This window comes from Rousettus aegyptiacus, unplaced genomic scaffold, assembly GCF_014176215.1.
Source record: "Rousettus aegyptiacus isolate mRouAeg1 unplaced genomic scaffold, mRouAeg1.p scaffold_m13_p_2, whole genome shotgun sequence".
In the NCBI taxonomy this organism is placed as follows: domain Eukaryota; kingdom Metazoa; phylum Chordata; class Mammalia; order Chiroptera; family Pteropodidae; genus Rousettus; species Rousettus aegyptiacus.
This window is the reverse complement of record NW_023416295.1, coordinates 126,256,579-126,274,356: the sequence shown is the minus strand read 5'-3', so window position 1 is coordinate 126,274,356 and position 17,778 is coordinate 126,256,579. Positions and strand designations below refer to the sequence as shown.

Below are 17,778 nucleotides of genomic sequence, written 5' to 3'. Positions count from 1 at the left end.
TTAATGGGCGAGTCCAACTTTTAGGGGGCCGGGCTTTGGCACGCTGTCCCCACCCCCATTACCTTACCTCTTTGGAGGCATTTGGGGGCGTTTGGAATCTGGACCTCGCTTAGTCCAGCTTCCGAAGAAAATTGAGACTCATTCTCGATTCGCTTGGCCCAGCTGCGGGGCACCGGGCGTGGGTTGCGCTGGCAGCGGGCAGAGGCTCCCGCAGTCCCCACTCCAGCCTCACGCCCGCGGGGGCGCGGCCGTGACTCACCCCCTCCCCCTGCGCTCTCTCAGACACACACCCCTCCCCTGCCATCCCGCCCCGGACTCTGGCTCCGGCTCCGGTTGCAGTTTGCAACCTCGTCTGCCGCGCCTACCAATTCGCCGGGGGCTCAGGTGGCTCCGCTTGGATGTCTTAGTCCAAGGGCCCCCCGGGCCGACTACGGCTGGGCTCCGCTCACCCTCCGCCGGAGTTATGAGGGCGAACGCGGTTCTGCAGGTGCTGGGCTTCCTTCTCAGCCTGGCCCGGGGCTCCGAGGTGGGCAACTCGCAGGCAGGTAAGCGGCGCCGGAGCATCGACAGCCTGGGAACGTGGGACCCCGAACCGAGTGCGCGGGGTTGTGGAGCAGCGTCAGGAGATCCGGCGGCGCGAGACTAGGGGTGCTGACCCCGAATCTGCTGGGACCACCTGGGCGGGGACCGTCAGGCTCGGGTTTTGGCGTGGTTCTGGCAGGGACGGGATTCCTGGACCCCCTCCTCCCCAGCGCGTCGCCGACGGCCTAATTTTTCCCTCTCGATAGGACTGATGCCGAAACAGATTACTTCTTGAGGGTGGGGTGGAGGGTCCCTGCAGGGAGGGGAGCTGGGACCGCCATTCGGTAAACGAGATGACTGGAGGTGGAGATCTTGGAGGAAGGGGGGTGGCTCAGTTTGCTTCCCAGCCCCTTGCTCTATCCCCCCAGTCTGGGTTTCAGCAACCTCCAGTTTTGTTGTTTTGTCGACAGGGTGGAGCTATGGAAGGTTTGGAGGGGGTTGTTGTTCTCTAGTGTTGGAAAAACAAGAGCGGCACCTCCTCTTCCGTGAGTGAGCCTGCCCTGGGGAGGGCTGAGATTAACCAGAGAGCCAAGTCCAGGTGACACCAAAGTGAGAGGCCATGCAGAGTCTGACTGACCTCTTTCTCTCAAAATTGTGAAGCTGCCTGGTCCCCAGGCTGACCAACTCTTTGTCAAGACCGAAATCAAATCAATTAAAATTTATTGAGCATCTACTATGTACAAGGGCCTGGGCCAGGAGCTGTAACCTCAAGGACTTCTGGCCTGTGTTTCTCACCATTTGTCTTTTCTCTCCCCAACACGAGGGCTAACAGGGCCTCTCTCACCTTCGGGGCCTTCTCTCCTGAGGAGTCCTTCCCAGACCCAGCTTTTCTCCCACCCCCATTCTGTTTATTGTCTAACTCTGTCTCTAGGAGTCTGGAGGAGTCCAATTGCCTTTCTATTCCTGCTCCCACTCCCATGCCATCTGAGCTCACCCCTTCGGGAGTTGTCTCTGGAACCATAGACACCTGAGGGGTGCTGCTGGTGTTGCTGGCATTGGAGGAATCCTGTTGATCTTCCTCCCTCCCCCAGATCTCAGCTTGGGGTTTGGCAAGGGCCCCTTCCCCAGAGTGGGAGTGGGAGAAACACCTGTGCTTCTCCCACAGTTGCTGGGCCTAAATTTAGACCCTGGGATCTTGAGATGTGAAGCTCCCAGCTGGTGGGGGGGGGGGGGCCGCCTGGGACTAGAGTGGGAGGGGCAGAGTAGAGTGACTCTATCACTGCCCCTTCCAGACCCCTGGAATTTTCAACCAGGAACCCAGGACTCTTTAGATTCTGGCGGTCTTCCCTGAGGGAGCCAGGGGCAGGCACAATTTGGTCTCTTTACCCTTTATCTAGATTCTGCAGCCTCTGGGCATCCGGCCCTGTCTCAGTCCTTCTATAGCCCCTTTGTCCTGGTTGTGATGGGGGTGGGGGATATCAGAGAGGAGGCCTCTGTTTGAGGAGGGGCTGGAGATCCTTGCTCTGACATTGCCCTTCCCTGTGCCCCTGGTCCTTGAGCACAACAATGATTTTTATAATTCCCCTCCCACAGCCCTCCCCCAAGCTGCCTGGTTCCTCCTCTGAGGTGTTCATACTTTCTTCCCGCCCAGGCCCTTTGCTCCCTGTTTATGTAGTATGGACTTTACCCTCCGGGTAGTAGGGAACTGGGACCTCTAACACTGTAGCCTTCCAACCACAGACTCAGACTCAAAGTCTGTACAATGGGCAGGTGGGATGGATGGGGCCACCTGAAATACTTCCTAATAAACCCAAGGACGGATTTCTGAGACAGCAAGGGAGCTATGGACATGTTCTTTTTATGTGTGTGTCTCATGAATGAGTGCATGGTCACACGTACACACACACCACTTCCCTGTGCAGAAATCTTGGCTCTTCCCTTATCTGGAGAGAAGGGTTGGCTCCTTGACTTGGAAGAGGGGGTGTCTTGCCAGGAATGGGATAGGGGTGGGGCTGTTTCAGAAATGACTAACCTTTCTAGTCTCTCTTTTCAGCCCAAGGACCCTGGAATTGCCAGGCTCCTCTGGGAAGTGCTGGCCTGTTTATCTCTGTTTATCCCCTTCTCTTTGTGGGGAGCGATAGGGAATGGGAGCCCTCAAAGTGGTCAAACTATGGTTGTATCCAGGAGGAGGGGTTGGAGCCTCACCAATCTCCCTCCCTCCATTCCCCACTTCTGCCTCCCATTAAGCTGCTACTGCCTCAGGGAAGGGTGGTTGGGACAGGTGGTATCTCCCCTCCACCCTCCCAACGGTCTATTACTGGGAGCAAGAGGAAAGAGAGGGATGGAGCTTCAGGGTCAAGATTTCTCATAGCCCCTATGGCCTCTCTATACTTACAAGGTGAAGTAAACCCCCTAGACCGGGATCTCAAGTCTAGGCTCTACCTAATGCCAGTGAGGATTGCCATGTTAGAAGGCTTTTTAGTGAATCTTCCAACAATAAAAATAAGCGGAAGGCTTAGAATGGGGGGTTCTGCGGCTGTTTCTCTCCAGGCCTCTCTATTTGCTGCTGAAAAATACTCTAGACCCGAAAATGTGATGATGAGGGGGCTGGAGTGTGTTGGGATAGAAGAAGAGAGTGAGGAGGGAAGCGAGAGTTTAGGGAGCTGGTTGTGGAGGGTAGGCAACCAGCTCCTTATCTTCATTCATGCTTTAAAGACAAAGCTCACATTGACCCCACCACCACCACCAGAACTCCCCCTTCTAGTGAGGTTACTTGTCTGAGCCCAAAGCTTGAGGGTGGAGAGGGGGTGCTACTGAGGACAGGGTGTCTGGGGGCAGGGTGGGGCAGCCCCCTCCTCCTAGATAGAATCGCCTCATTGTGGGCCAGACTGTGGCCCCAGGCACTGCCCCCTTCCCACCCTCAGTAGACACAATAGGGGCTGTGTGCTAGCCCCAAAGAGATATTTATTCCTGGACCTAGAGAGAGGCCGTTTTGGGGGTAGAGGAGTAAGTGCCCTGGTTGGAGGGAAAGAGGAGGGTAACCAAGTTGTATCTTTTTCTAACTTCTTTCTAGGGAGGGATAAAAGCCCTACATCCTCCTTGATTAATCCCCAAGTATCTGAAAGAGGCACAAAGGAGGTCCTGGTGGAAAAAGAAAACCTTTTCACCTTCCTATTCAGGGAGATGGTGAGGGGATCCTGAGAAAAAACGTTCAGGCTCTCAGGCCACCACAGGCCTTTGTGTCTATTTCTAGGGGTGAGGGCTAGAGGCAGCTGCCTTCTGATCCTGTTGAATGTCACTGGAAAAGGGCAACTAAGGGGATGGTCTTGGGGGACGGGGCTGAAAACTTGTGTCCAGCCCTCTGGCTCTCTTACCTCCCTTTTGAACAGTGTGTCCTGGGACTCTGAATGGGCTGAGTGTGACTGGCGATGCTGAGAACCAATACCAGACATTGTACAAGCTCTACGAGAGGTGTGAGGTGGTGATGGGGAACCTCGAGATTGTGCTCACAGGACACAATGCTGACCTCTCTTTCCTGCAGGTTAGAGTGCCCAGCCTCCTTCCTCAACCTGTTCTCCCTTATCCTCCCTATAGGCGCCCCCTTGCCTTTCTCAGGGCTTTCCTAAGGCTCGATAGTCCCCAAGATCCAAACTTGTGTGTTTATGGAGACAGTGACTGGAATCTGGGGCCCGTGGTCTGATTGCTGTAACCAGGATACACAGGGGCTGGCCATGAGAAGAGGACAGGGGCAAGGTGGTGTTCTGCACCAGAGACTAATGTAGAGAGACATATGAGGAGTGAGAGGCACCTGGGGAAATGGGTAAGGGACCCAGGCAAGGTTCTTCTTAGTATGAGGACCTCTGAAATAGAAATGGTAGACTAAAATTCCGCCATCATTTCTGCTCTCTGTCTTCATTTGCAGCAGGGACACAGTAGTGTGACACCAGCTTTCGCTCCTCCAAAATAGGAATTAGAATTAGAGAAGTTAGGGATTCCTTAATGCCTTAGGGAGAGAGAGGGGATTTTTGACTTTCTTGCCCTGTATATGGTCTCTCTCACTAACACCAACTGCTTCATTACAGTGGATCCGAGAAGTGACTGGCTATGTCCTCGTGGCCATGAATGAGTTCTCTATACTGCCTCTGCCCAACCTCCGAGTGGTACGGGGGACCCAGGTCTACGATGGGAAGTTTGCCATCTTTGTCATGTTGAACTATAACACCAACTCCAGCCATGCTCTCCGCCAGCTCCGCTTTACACAACTCACTGGTCAGTTCCTGATGACGCCTTTGGTCTTCTTCCTCAACAAGGAGGCAGTCGCCTCCTTGAGGATGACTTGAGACTGCTCACTTTTAAGTGCCCCTTTCAGAGTGTCCACCACTTTGACCACAGTGATCTAAAGATCCACTAGTCAAACAATAGAGGGCCCCAGTAGGGAGCTGGTGGCCTAGGAATGAGAATTCTGCCTCCTCCTCCCACAATTTCTCACAAGCTGGAGGAATACAGGGGTTAAATATCACCTTCTACGGCTCCTTTTCCTAGTCATTTGGATAACAGGGTGCGGTTAGGGGGATGTTGAGTCAGGAATCTTCTCCTTTCCCTTCCCCTCCCCCACTGGCTAAACCGGATCTGGACAGGTGTCTGAAGAGGCTGGAGTTTCTTTTGGCCTGGCTCCTCCTCTTATCTTACAAGGCAAGCCTTCTCTGCAGTTTAGATTTAATCAGACTTATCTATCTGTCCCATTTCCCCTGTTCCCAAGTCTCGAGGGCCTTTTGATTCATGGGGAGGCTAGGGGAAAGGAGGCCTACTGTAGCCCTGAACCCTGTCCCTTCTCTTCCCCCCCCTCAGAGATTCTGTCTGGGGGTGTTTATATTGAGAAGAATGATAAACTTTGTCACATGGACACAATTGACTGGAGGGACATCGTGAGGGACCGAGATGCTGCGATAGTGGTGAAGGACAACGGCAGGAACTGTGAGTGATCATTATCAAGAGTACTCCCCTGCTACCGCCAAACCAGAGTGTCTCCTTTCCCATCATCATGTATCTCTAATCTGCACCCACCTCTCCACTGAATAAATGCCTCAGGCCCTAAACCCAAGGAGCCTGCCAGGAAGGAACAGATCAGTCCCCTAGAATCCAAACCACAGAAACAGTATGTCAAGAAAAGGGGCCAAAGACTGGACTGAGTGGGGAAGCCAGATCTTTGGACTCCACCTCCATTTCTCTTTCCTCAACAACTTCCCTTCTCCTTAAAACCTACCTACCCCTAACTGCAATCTGCTGCTGCCTGTCTACTCACACACGCATAATCCTACTGGGTTCAGCTTGCCAAGGAGGAACCAAGTTCCTGGGTTGGGTCTGGGGCTGAGCTTGGCATTTGCCCAAACCCTCCCCTTTAGCTGCCCTGTGGGTGGTGTGGAGGCGTGGTTCAACCCCTTGTTGACAGGCTCACTTGTTTCCAAGCCCTGCTTTGAGAGGGCAAGGAGGGGCACTGCCCTGGCTCTTTGCTTCCTGGGACTTGGGTGCCTTTGTGCTGATATCATTCCCTGTTGATTCAAGCAAGCCTTTCTTAGTCCTGATATTCTCTTGTGTTGCTTTCCTTCTCAACCAGGTCCCCTCTGTCATGAGGTCTGCAAGGGGCGATGCTGGGGTCCTGGGCCAGAAGACTGCCAGACATGTGGGTTTACTTGCCTCTAAAAACTTCAAACTTGTACACATTCATATCCCTGCCTATCCCATCCTGTGTCACCACTGAGGGGAGGGATGAGCCTGACAGGCAAGAGGGTGAGCAGTGACCTCAGTATGCAGAGTCCTAAGAACCCTAACAGCTATGCTTTCTCTTCTCCCATAGTGACCAAGACCATCTGTGCCCCTCAGTGTAATGGTCATTGCTTTGGGCCCAACCCCAACCAGTGCTGCCATGATGAGTGTGCAGGGGGCTGCTCAGGCCCTCAGGACACAGACTGCTTTGTACGTACTGTTAGCACCATTTGCCTGGATTCTGAAATGGGGATGTGGGCTTTAGGGAGGAGGTAGAGGTACATACATAACGTGAGTTCCATGAGTTTTCTATGTTGCTAGGCCTGCCGACTCTTCAATGACAGTGGAGCCTGTGTACGCCAGTGTCCACAGCCTCTTGTCTACAACAAGCTAACTTTCCAGCTGGAGCCCAATCCTCATACCAAGTATCAATATGGAGGAGTTTGTGTAGCAAGCTGTCCCCGTAAGTGTCTGAAAGGAAGAAACAATGGTACCAGAACTAGAACTTTAGGCAAAATTTTAAGAGGCAAAAGAGATTAAGTTGGGAGGTAAGTAGAGGAAGTAGAGGGCAAATGGTTGGCAATCACCCCCAGCGAGTGACCCCTACATGCTATGCCCCACGTACTTCCCTATGACTTCCAGCAATTGCTTGTAGTTCTGCTTCTTGGAACAACAAAGAGCAAAGGGGCTTCCTAATCCATAGGATGGCACTTAAGGAACCTTGGGTGGTGTATTGGAACTTCAGTGCAGAGCAGGAGGGAGCAAAGCTCAGTTGGTAGTTGGCATTGTTCCTCTCTCATCTCTAAAGGTGCCCTCCTCTTTCCTAGATAACTTTGTGGTGGATCAAACGTCTTGTGTCAGGGCCTGTCCTCCTGACAAGATGGAAGTAGATAAAAATGGGCTCAAGATATGTGAACCTTGTGGGGGTCTGTGCCCCAAAGGTAAGTAGGAGATGGTAAGGAGTTGATGAAGAGACAGCCTTTCTCCTGAGACTGCTCAGTCCCCTTCCAACCTGCACTGAGCCTCTTTTTTGTTTGCAGCCTGTGAAGGGACGGGCTCGGGGAGCCGCTTTCAGACTGTGGACTCTAGCAACATTGATGGATTTGTGAACTGCACCAAGATTCTGGGCAACCTGGACTTTCTCATCACTGGCCTCAATGGGTTAGATATTCTACTTTCCCTCCCTGATCCCCAGCCCCATCCATCCCCTCACAATGCATCGACTCAACCCTTCTTACATGAAGCTGATTAGGAATCTAAATCATAAAATCTTAGAGGCCCCAAAGGACCTGACAGTGCTTACCTCAGCCTCCCAGAGACATCTCTAAGCAATCTGATACCATCTAGCTAAATGGCAAAGAACAGGGACATTGTGTCTTCCTTAAAGTTTTCTAAAAGTTCTTCCTTAAATTTAGATAAAAATCTGCCAGTTATTTCTAATTCTGTTCCTTAGAACAGAGCCACAAAGAGCAAAGGGACTTTCTAATCCATAGGATAGTGCTTAAAGTATGTGTGTAATATAAGGGCCACCTGTTTTTTTCCTTTTGAAAGAATTTTAGCTCTTTGCTAACACTGCAAAAATGGCATAAAGATTTCCCATACACTCTTTACTCAGATCCCCCAAATGTTAACATTATTCCACATGCTTTATTTTTTTCTACACACACACATACACAATGTGAACTCTTGTTTTTCTGAACCATTGTTGGTAAACTTCTACTCCTTTTATATTTCAATATGTATTTCTTTAAAGCAAGAACATTTTCTTATATAACCACAGTATAATTGTTTGAATCAAGAAATTAGCATCGACACCAAATGTTATCTAATCTACAGACCTTATTTAGATTTCACTAATAGTCTTATTAATGTCCTGGATCACACATTATATTCAGTCGTTACATCTCTTTAGGCTCTTTTAATTTGTAACAGTTCATGGCGTTAACATTGTTCATGAGTACAGGTCAGAAAATTGGTAGAATGTTCCTCAGTTTGGGTATACATGATGTTTCCTCATACTTAGATTCAAGTTATGCATTTTTGATAGGAATGCTACAGATGTATTTCTCAGTGCATCATATCAAGAAGTCATACAATGTTGATATGTTGTGTTACTGGTCATGATATCTCTGGTCACTTGGTTAGGGTGTTACCTGCCAGGATTTTTTATTGTAAAGTTAACTCTTTTCCCTTTTGCTATTAATAAGTTTCTTGTTGGAAAATTTTGCCTGAATTACTTTTTATAATGAGAGTTGCCAAGTGATGACTTTCTAATTCCATATTCCTTCTGCATTCATTTGTTGGCATTCTAGTTTTAGGAAGAGTCTTCTCTTTCTGTCCATCCATCTGTTTATTTAGTCTGTCTGGACACCTGTTTTAGTCAATGGTTTATAATCTCTTACAATCATTTTGGTGTTCAGTTGTCCATGATCTGGCTACTGGGGCCCCTTCAAGCTGGCACCTGTTTTCTTTGGACTTGTACCCTTCATTCTTTGAACCCTTCCTTCCTTTTTTTTGTATAAGATGCTGTAGGCTCCTGTTATACTTCTTCTGCCCCAGTCATTTTTTCAAGAAACTCTGTTTCCTTTTAATAGAGAATGGTATTTACAAACTAAGTTCTGAGGTTAGGCATGCCCATTGCTACTGGATTATAGCTTTTCCTTGTTGACTGGTTTTACTGTTCTCTCCAGAGACCCCTGGCACAAGATCCCTGCCCTGGACCCTGAGAAGCTCAATGTCTTCCGGACAGTACGGGAGATTACAGGTGAGTGGAAAGAGATGCTTCCTTTTTTGCGAATAGCTCAACTACTGGAACAAATTGCAGTACAACCACCTGAGAAAATAAGATCTCAAGCAACAGGGGAAGGACTAGGAGAACCTAAGAAAGAGGAAAGGGAGTAGTGCCAATCGGCAGCTCCCTGTTTATATACTTCTCTTTAACCTCTCAGGTTACCTGAACATCCAGTCCTGGCCTCCCCACATGCATAACTTCAGTGTCTTTTCCAACCTGACAACCATCGGGGGCAGAAGCCTCTACAAGTGAGTAAGGGGTGTAGAGGTGTTAGGATTTCCAGGTAAGGAACCCTGTTTCTTAGGCATTCTTGAGTGAAATACAAGGTGTTATCTCATACAGTAGATCCAAAGGATCTGAGAATTTGATGGGGAAAAGGCAAAAGGAGGACGGGAGTCCCTTTCAGTGGGTTTGACTAGCCCAGAGCAAACTGTTAAATGAAAATGAATCCACTGCATGGTCAGTTTTCCCTTGTTAGTTTCCTCTCTCATCGTGTGTCTTTGTTCTCAGCCGGGGATTCTCGTTATTGATTATGAAGAACTTAAATATAACATCTCTGGGCCTCCGATCCTTAAAAGAAATTAGTGCTGGGCGTATCTACATAAGTGCCAATAGGCAGCTCTGCTACCACCATTCTCTGAATTGGACCAGGCTGCTTCGAGGGCCTTCAGAAGAGAGACTAGACATCAAGCATAATCGACCCCGCAGAGACTGTGGTGAGGGAAAGTGCCCACTGGGAGGAAATGAATATAAGGACTGTTCTGCCCTGGAAATGGGAGTAGGGATGGGGGATGGAGCCAAGGAGAGGGGGATGTTGGGCTGGAAGCAGTAATGAAGAAGTATTCAGGAGAGGGCTTGTTGGGAGACCTCAGACTCCTCCTGACCCTCCCCTTTCTTTCCAGTGGCAGAGGGCAAAGTGTGTGACCCACTATGCTCCTCTGGGGGATGCTGGGGCCCAGGCCCTGCTCAGTGCCTATCCTGTCGAAACTACAGCCGAGGAGGTGTCTGTGTGACCCACTGCAACTTTCTGAATGGGTACGGTGAGGGGAGACAGAGTCAAGAAAGGGTGGAGGGGTGGGGCCCTGGGATGGGGCTGTTCAGGTGGCACCTGAAAGCCTTTAGACAACTTTCTGCATATGCCTTGGTGGGAATGAGGGAGGAGACCCTATGGTTTGGGGATCAGAGCTTAAAGGTCAGGACTTGAATGTGACCCCCTCTCCCTTTGCCCTCCACTGCAGGGAGCCTCGCGAGTTTGCCCATGATGATGAATGCTTCTCCTGCCACCCAGAATGCCGTCCTATGGAGGGCACTGCCACATGCAATGGCTCGGTACAGTAGCAGTACCAGGCTCTACAAGGGATATAGGATGGGGCAACACTGGAGGATCTAGAGAATAATAAGGAATGATATGGCCACATCTCGAGGCCAGCACAAGGAGGCCAGATAATGCTAGGGTTTGTGGGTGGAGGATCCTGAATTGCTGGGTTGGTCCTTGCTCAGAGGTATGGAATTGACCTTGCAATCTCATTCTTCCTGATCCTTTTTCTCTGCCACCCAGGGCTCTGATGCTTGTGTCCAGTGTGCCCATTTTCGAGATGGGCCCCACTGTGTGAGCAGCTGCCCCTATGGAGTTCTGGGTGCCAAGGGCCCCATCTACAAGTTTCCAGATGCTCAGAATGAATGTCGGCCCTGTCATGAGAACTGCACCCAGGGGTCAGTGATGGGGTATTAAGAAGGAAGGAGGTCAGGGGGAAAAAAGTGGATGAGGGGAGCAGAAAGAAGAAAGGAACTGTGATTTAAAAATCATTCCCAGCTGTGTAGTGATGGATTGGAGAAAGGGATACTCAATGACAACAAAATTATGCCACGGTTTTGAGAACCTAGAATAACCTCAATTTAGGAGACTTTTATTTAAGAGAGGGACTCAGGGAGAGATGGTGAGCCAGAGATGGAGGCCATATCTTGGGATATGCTTGGGCTCCAGGATGGGATGTCATGGTAGGGTCTGAAACAATGTCGTAGCTATTGTAATTGAGTCTCCCATGAGAGCTTCCCAAGCTCCCATTTAAGGAGGTGACTTTCTTCTCTAGGTGTAAGGGACCAGACCTGCAAGACTGTTTAGGCCAAACACCGCCACTTATCAGGTATGTGGGCTTGGAGACTTAGGAAGTTGGCGTATTTGAGACAGAGACTAAGGAGAGGGCAAGTATCTGCTGAGAAGAGTTGAGTCTTCTCACTCTGGTCTTCTATGTACAGTTCACTTATGTCTGGACTTGGGGGGCACAAGAATCCAGACTTCTGGTCTTCCTAAAATTTACTTGGAGTAGCCTCAGGTGGTCCGGATTTAGATTAACCCCTTCAGTGCTCAAGGATATATGTATATGTGAATGTTGATGTTTTGCCCCCCGATCTGCACCATACCTCTAGTACAGGAATAGATGACATTTGTAAGGGAGCTGTGGACCCAAGGTAATACCTGGCTTCTCTATCCCTCAGCAAAACCCATCTGGCAATGGCTTTAGCAGTGGTAGTAGGATTGGTAGTGATTTTCGTGATCCTGGGCAGCACTATTCTTTATTGGCGTGGGCGCCGGATTCAGAATAAGAGGGCTATGAGGCGCTACTTGGAACGGGGTGAGGTGAGTGTCTAGTTTACTCTTGAAAGGTACCCTATACTTCTTAAGAACCTTCTCCTTCCCCTGAGATTTGATCACTTTCTTCCAGAAGAGGTTGTATGGTCTACTAAAAAGGACTCTTGTCTAGAGAAATGGAAGACATGCATTCTCATCGTGATTTACCATTAATTTGCCACATGACTTTGAAGAAGTTAATAGCCTTCTCTGTGCCTCTGTTATGCATGTATACAGAGAAAATAATCACACTCATCCTTACCAGGATGTCTGTAAGGGTGAAAGGGGGTAATGTATGTGAAAGTGCTTTGAAAAGTACAGAGAATTGTATAAAAGTACTCAAGGTGATAGTATTACCAACTTTCCATCCTTTCCCCTATCAAAGGGAAAACCCAACCCTTCTGATTCCTGATCTCATGAGCACAAACAACTTCTTCAGTCCTTAGGGTCTGTTATTCTGCAATAAGCCTATAATATTTTATAAGGCTAAAGACTATTCCTCTTTCTGCTTCTATCCTTCTGGGCTCTGCTGCTCTTGGCATCCACTTACCGTGAGGGGGTTGGAGTGAGACATGGGAATGGGCTTTCCTGAGAACCTCCTTCCCATCTGTTCCTCAGAGCATAGAGCCTCTGGATCCCAGTGAGAAGGCTAACAAAGTCTTGGCCAGAATCTTCAAGGAAACAGAGCTGAGGAAGCTTAAAGTGCTTGGTGCAGGCGTCTTTGGAACTGTGCACAAAGTGAGTGGCCCACGAGACGTCTGGGGAGGTAGGGAAAGGATCTAGGCCAGAGGGGAGAAAGATTTAGGTAAAGGATTAGCCTGAGGAGAATGATCTTAGGCTGACTCCTGCTTAAAACTTCCCAGGGAGTGTGGATTCCTGAGGGTGAATCAATAAAGATTCCTGTCTGCATTAAAGTCATTGAGGACAAGAGTGGACGACAAAGTTTTCAAGCTGTGACAGATGTAAGTGAAGGGAGGGTATTCTGTATGCCACTAGAGAGAGGTCAGTGTTATATACAATTATGCAGAAGCATGGCCCTGTGTTAGCAGACACTATGTTGGTCATGCTTATGTCCTTGAATGTTGGGGGAGCCCTGGTCTGGGTGTATGTGAACCTCTTTGTTCCTTGGATGACCCCTCTTGTTCTCTTAGCATATGCTGGCCATTGGCAGCCTAGACCATGCCCACATTGTACGGCTGCTAGGACTGTGCCCAGGGTCATCTCTGCAGCTTGTCACTCAATATTTGCCTCTGGGTTCCTTGCTGGATCATGTGAGACAACACCGGGGGGCACTGGGGCCACAGTTGCTGCTCAATTGGGGAGTACAAATTGCCAAGGTGAGAGGATCCTGGAGTTCTATGATGGAATTGGTTGGCAGGGTACCGGCGGGGAGGGGACAGGGAGGTTGAAGTGTTCTGAATGGTGCCTTTAGGGTTTGGGGTGGTTCTGGATCTCAGGGACAGATTCCCCCAACCTTGAGAATACTTTCTTCTGATATAGGGTATGTACTACCTTGAGGAGCATGGTATGGTGCATAGGAACCTAGCTGCCCGAAATGTGCTACTTAAGTCACCCAGTCAGGTTCAGGTGGCAGATTTTGGGGTGGCTGACCTGCTGCCCCCTGATGATAAACAGCTACTACACAGTGAGGCCAAGGTAAGGTGACACAAAAGGTTGATAAGGAGATGGAGGTGGGGGTGGAGCGAAGCATGGGGATAAGGAACAGTCAGTGGTCTCTTTCAGAGGCAAGCAGATGCAGCATGGTAAGTTCAAGGAGAGGAACCTAGAGATGCCACAATATAAGTTCAGAAAGCAATAAAGAAAAGAATGTAGAGAACTTGGGGCTTTAGAAATGCTAAGAAAATTTGTGAAAATTACTGGTGACACCTTTGTCTTTGAATCCTCCAGACTCCAATTAAGTGGATGGCCCTTGAGAGTATCCACTTTGGGAAATACACACACCAGAGTGACGTCTGGAGCTATGGTCAGTCCATCTGAATGCCGTCTATACTATTACTGGCCCAGTTGCCTTTTGAGACTCCATTTAGAAACTCTAAGCTCTTCAGATTATTGTGTCAGATCAGGTTCTGCCATCCCTTCATCTTCATGCCCATTTCTGTTATTTTGCCATCTACTAGTCATGTATTCCTATACCAGGTGTGACTGTCTGGGAACTGATGACCTTTGGGGCAGAGCCCTATGCAGGGCTGCGATTGGCTGAAGTACCGGACCTGCTGGAGAAGGGGGAGCGGTTGGCACAGCCCCAGATCTGTACCATTGATGTCTACATGGTCATGGTCAAGTGTGAGTTACCTGCTGATACCAGCTATTTTCTGCCTTCCCTACTTCACTCCCCTCTTATGACTCTACTTCCTACATCTTACCCCCAGGTTGGATGATTGACGAGAACATTCGCCCGACCTTTAAAGAGCTAGCCAATGAGTTTACCAGGATGGCCCGAGACCCACCACGGTATCTAGTTATAAAAGTGAGTAAGGTCTGGGAAGTGTCAGAGCAAAGGGGACTTGGGTGGAACCGGGATCTACCTTAACAGTCATCTACCCCTATAGAGAGAGAGTGGGCCTGGAATTGCCCCTGGGGCAGAGCCCCCTGCTCTGACAAATAAGGAACTGGAGGAAGTAGAGCTAGAGCCAGAACTAGACCTAGACCTGGACTTCGAGGCAGAGGAGGACAACCTGGTGACAACACTAGGCTCTGCCCTCAGTCTGCCAGTTGGAACACTTAATCGGCCACGTGGGGTAAGGCACTTTCCAGTTACTCAAGACTTTCTGCACCTTGAATGCTCTGCACACCAGCACCCTCATGAACCCTACAGATATCCTGATTAACTACTCAAAGGCCCCCATAAGATTTTTCCCTTTGTCTAAATATTTTTTCCATTTTAGAGCCAGAGCCTTTTAAGTCCATCATCTGGATATATGCCTATGAACCAGAATAATCTTGGGGAGGCTTGCCAGGTAAGGTCTGTCTCTTTTAAGGGGCTGCTGAGAGGCAGAGTGGCAGAATGTTTTAGGATCAATGAGGCTAGTAGTGTGGGACATTTTAGAAGCCGTTGAAGTTTAATCAGTGTCCTACAAGAGAGAAGGCATTGAACAACCATTCTTTCGCCATCCCTGTCTAAAATTCCGTGTATTTTTCTTCCTTAGGAGTCTGCAGTTTGCGGAGGCAGTGAACGATGCCCCCGTCCAGCCTCTCTGCACCCATTGCCACGGGGACGCCTGGTATCAGAGTCATCGGAGGGCCATGTGACAGGCTCTGAGGCTGAGCTCCAGGAAAAAGTGTCAACGTGTAGAAGCCGGAGCCGGAGCCCACGACCACGTGGAGACAGTGCCTACCATTCCCAGCGCCACAGCTTGCTTACTCCTGTCACTCCACTCTCCTCACCAGGGTTAGAGGAAGAGGATGTCAATGGTTATGTCATGCCAGATGCACATCTCAAAGGTGCCTGACTTCTCTCATTCCTCACTGCCTGACTCCCCCACCCCCCTGCACTCCCTATTGCCTGTTACTGTTTTCCACATAGCTAGCCTCTCTTCTCAATCCCCAGGTACTCCTTCCTCCCGGGAGGGCACTCTTTCTTCCGTGGGTCTCAATTCTGTCCTGGGTACCGAAGAAGAAGACGAAGATGAAGAGTATGAATACATGAACCGGAGAAGGCACAGTCCACCTCGTCCCCCTAGGCCCGGTTCCCTTGAGGAGCTGGGGTATGAGTACATGGATGTGGGATCAGACCTCAGTGCTTCCCTGGGCAGCACACAGAGTTGCCCACTCCACTCTGTGCCCATCATGCCCACTGCTGGCACAACTCCAGATGAGGACTATGAATATATGAATAAGCGACGTGGTGGTGGAGGTTCTGGGGGAGATTATGCAGCCATGGGGGCCTGCCCAGCAGCTGAGCAAGGGTATGAAGAAATGAGAGCTTTCCAAGGGCCTGGACACCATGCCCCCCATGTCCATTATGCCCGCCTCAAAACTCTACGTAGTTTAGAAGCTACTGACTCTGCCTTTGATAACCCTGATTACTGGCACAGCAGGCTTTTCCCCAAGGCTAATACCCAAAGAACATAACCCTTGCTCCCTGAGTTACTCAGGGAGTGGTTGATGGCAGCTAGGGCCTCTAGAGGGTACCTCTCTTCTCCCTAGTCCCTCTCCCTCACAGATCTCATCCCTATTTTCCGCTTAGTCCTGGACAATTCCATCCAACCTTTGGAGGCTTTTAAACACTCTGACACAAAATTCTTGTGGTATGTAGCCAGCAGTGCACTTTCTTCTCTTTCCCAATTCCTGGAAAGGAGGTTTTCCCTATTTTGTGTGCTTTCCCAATCCCATTCCTCTGCTTTCTCAGGGGAATTCCCTGGAGATATGAGGGATTACTCCTTTATCATATCCCTTTCTCTCAGACTCTTGAGATTAGGCTTTAAAGTGTGCCTTTGTTTTCTATTAGACTCCTAAGGAAAGAAAAGGGGCAAAACCTGGCAAGGGAAAGTAAAATTTTGGCTTATGACTCTTAATCCCCTGGAAAGAGTGGGAAGCTTAAAATCTTGTGAAGAGGTTAGGAGTAGATGTTAATGATTACTATTAACTGAGCATTCACATTGTGCCAGGCATCCTGCTAAACCTTACCTACATCATCTCACTAATCCTTATACCAATTCTGTGAGAGAGGTATTAATCCATTTTACAAAGAAACTGAGCCTTAAAGACATTAAGTAAATTAAGTGGCAAGTCCAGGATTCAAAATCTTCCAATACATGTGCTTTTAATTTGTTTATCAAGGAAAATTGATAAGTCAGAGCCCTTTTAAGGGGCATTGGTCTTGTTTTTGCACTGGATGGATCAAGTCTAACCCCAACGACCACAGCCTCCTACACCCAGACTTCTCATCTCAGGAAGTGGAGGGGAGGGGTGGTCAGAAGGAAAAATAATGCAGCATCTTTGTGTAAACCATAACCTACATGTCCTGTAAATGATCTCTACTTTCCCAAAGGACAGTTTTACCAGGGTCCCAAGAGCCACTTTTAGGAGCTATTCTCATCTAGTAATGAGAAGCTTCCAGCTAAGATAGAAAGAGGGACCCATCTTCAGACCTCTGTCCCACTGGGGTATTTTTTCTATCACTGAAGTTTTTTTGTTTTTATACGTGACTGAATAAAAATGTCAAAGTTTTTCAACTTTTTGTCTGTCAAATGAAAAAATCCTTAAGTGTGTGAGACCACCCTTTTTCTGTGCTATTCAGCAGAAGGTAAGTCACTCCCCCCCCCCTCCTACTTTCTCTGTCTTTGGACAGTTCTACTCTGTTCCATGCAGCTTTCTCAAGCCCTACTTGGTATTCCCTAAGAAATCCATAGCGCAGTCCTTTTCATTAGTTCTCTGCAAGGCGACCAACAAAGTTTGGGGAAGTTAGAAAAAGACCTATAGATGTGCTCCCTCAAGAGGTGGAATACTGAAACTCCCATGTGTTTCAGAACTCATTCACTTTAAAAACGTCTCCGTGAACACTTGGTTTAGGTTCTATCAAAGCCTGTTGGAACAGTAGTGCCATCTTCAGTGGGAGGCCGGCCTCTAGATTGGGAAGCTGTAAAATACATGCATAATCCCTTCAGAGTTTGCCGGCCCAGTTAGTCCCTGCTCCTTAGTCTTCCACACCCGTTCTGCCCCTCCCGGTTCTCCCAGCATCGGAGGACGATTGGACCGGCTGGGCCGGTCCCGCCTGCTGCTCCAGGGATCCGGGGAAGGACGCACCCAGCTTCCACGCCCTTAATGTAGTCACCCCCCAATCGCCTCGGATCCACCCGGCCTCGACGCCTCCAAATCCAGGTCCCTGCCGTAGCTCCGCCCCCTCCCACTAAAGGTTTCCAGCTCAAAGCTCCTGGTGGGTACGGTTTTTCCACTGGAGACCACGCTTCTTAAGCCCTCTCCAACGGCTCCGCCTTCCCGCCGGAGCCTGACCCTTCCCAGCGTTCCTGGCGATTCCAGCGTGCGAGTTTCTCGGAGGGCAAGGCCCCCGGGCCTGGCTTAGGGGCGCGAAAGGCAGGCTGGGAGTTGCAGT

The 17,778-nt window shown here is 49.4% G+C and overlaps 1 protein-coding gene across 1 annotated transcript; it reads left to right on the top strand.

Annotated features, from left to right (window-relative positions):
* The first annotated feature begins 278 nt into the window (after positions 1 to 278).
* Positions 279 to 17,732, top strand: ERBB3 (erb-b2 receptor tyrosine kinase 3). Its single transcript, XM_016165787.2, has 28 exons — positions 279 to 545; positions 3,912 to 4,063; positions 4,605 to 4,791; positions 5,371 to 5,496; positions 6,137 to 6,202; positions 6,377 to 6,495; positions 6,607 to 6,748; positions 7,113 to 7,226; positions 7,326 to 7,446; positions 8,976 to 9,049; positions 9,234 to 9,324; positions 9,587 to 9,792; positions 9,979 to 10,111; positions 10,315 to 10,405; positions 10,635 to 10,789; positions 11,167 to 11,220; positions 11,573 to 11,714; positions 12,324 to 12,443; positions 12,569 to 12,667; positions 12,857 to 13,042; positions 13,206 to 13,361; positions 13,614 to 13,689; positions 13,863 to 14,009; positions 14,096 to 14,193; positions 14,276 to 14,464; positions 14,612 to 14,683; positions 14,873 to 15,167; positions 15,274 to 17,732. Exons 1-28 carry the CDS (start codon positions 464 to 466, stop codon positions 15,795 to 15,797), a joined length of 4,017 nt encoding a protein of 1,338 aa, XP_016021273.1. The 5' UTR covers positions 279 to 463; the 3' UTR covers positions 15,798 to 17,732.
* The last annotated feature ends 46 nt before the right edge of the window (positions 17,733 to 17,778 follow it).

Excerpts from the sequence above, each read along its gene's own strand:
- ERBB3 (XM_016165787.2), top strand. The coding sequence starts at position 464 with ATGAGGGCGAACGCGGTTCTGCAGGTGCTGGGCTTCCTTCTCAGCCTG. Across the intron at positions 14,194-14,275 it reads CACGGTATCTAGTTATAAAA|AGAGAGAGTGGGCCTGGAAT; the intron begins GTGAGTAAGGTC and ends CTACCCCTATAG. Across the intron at positions 15,168-15,273 it reads GCCAGATGCACATCTCAAAG|GTACTCCTTCCTCCCGGGAG; the intron begins GTGCCTGACTTC and ends CTCAATCCCCAG.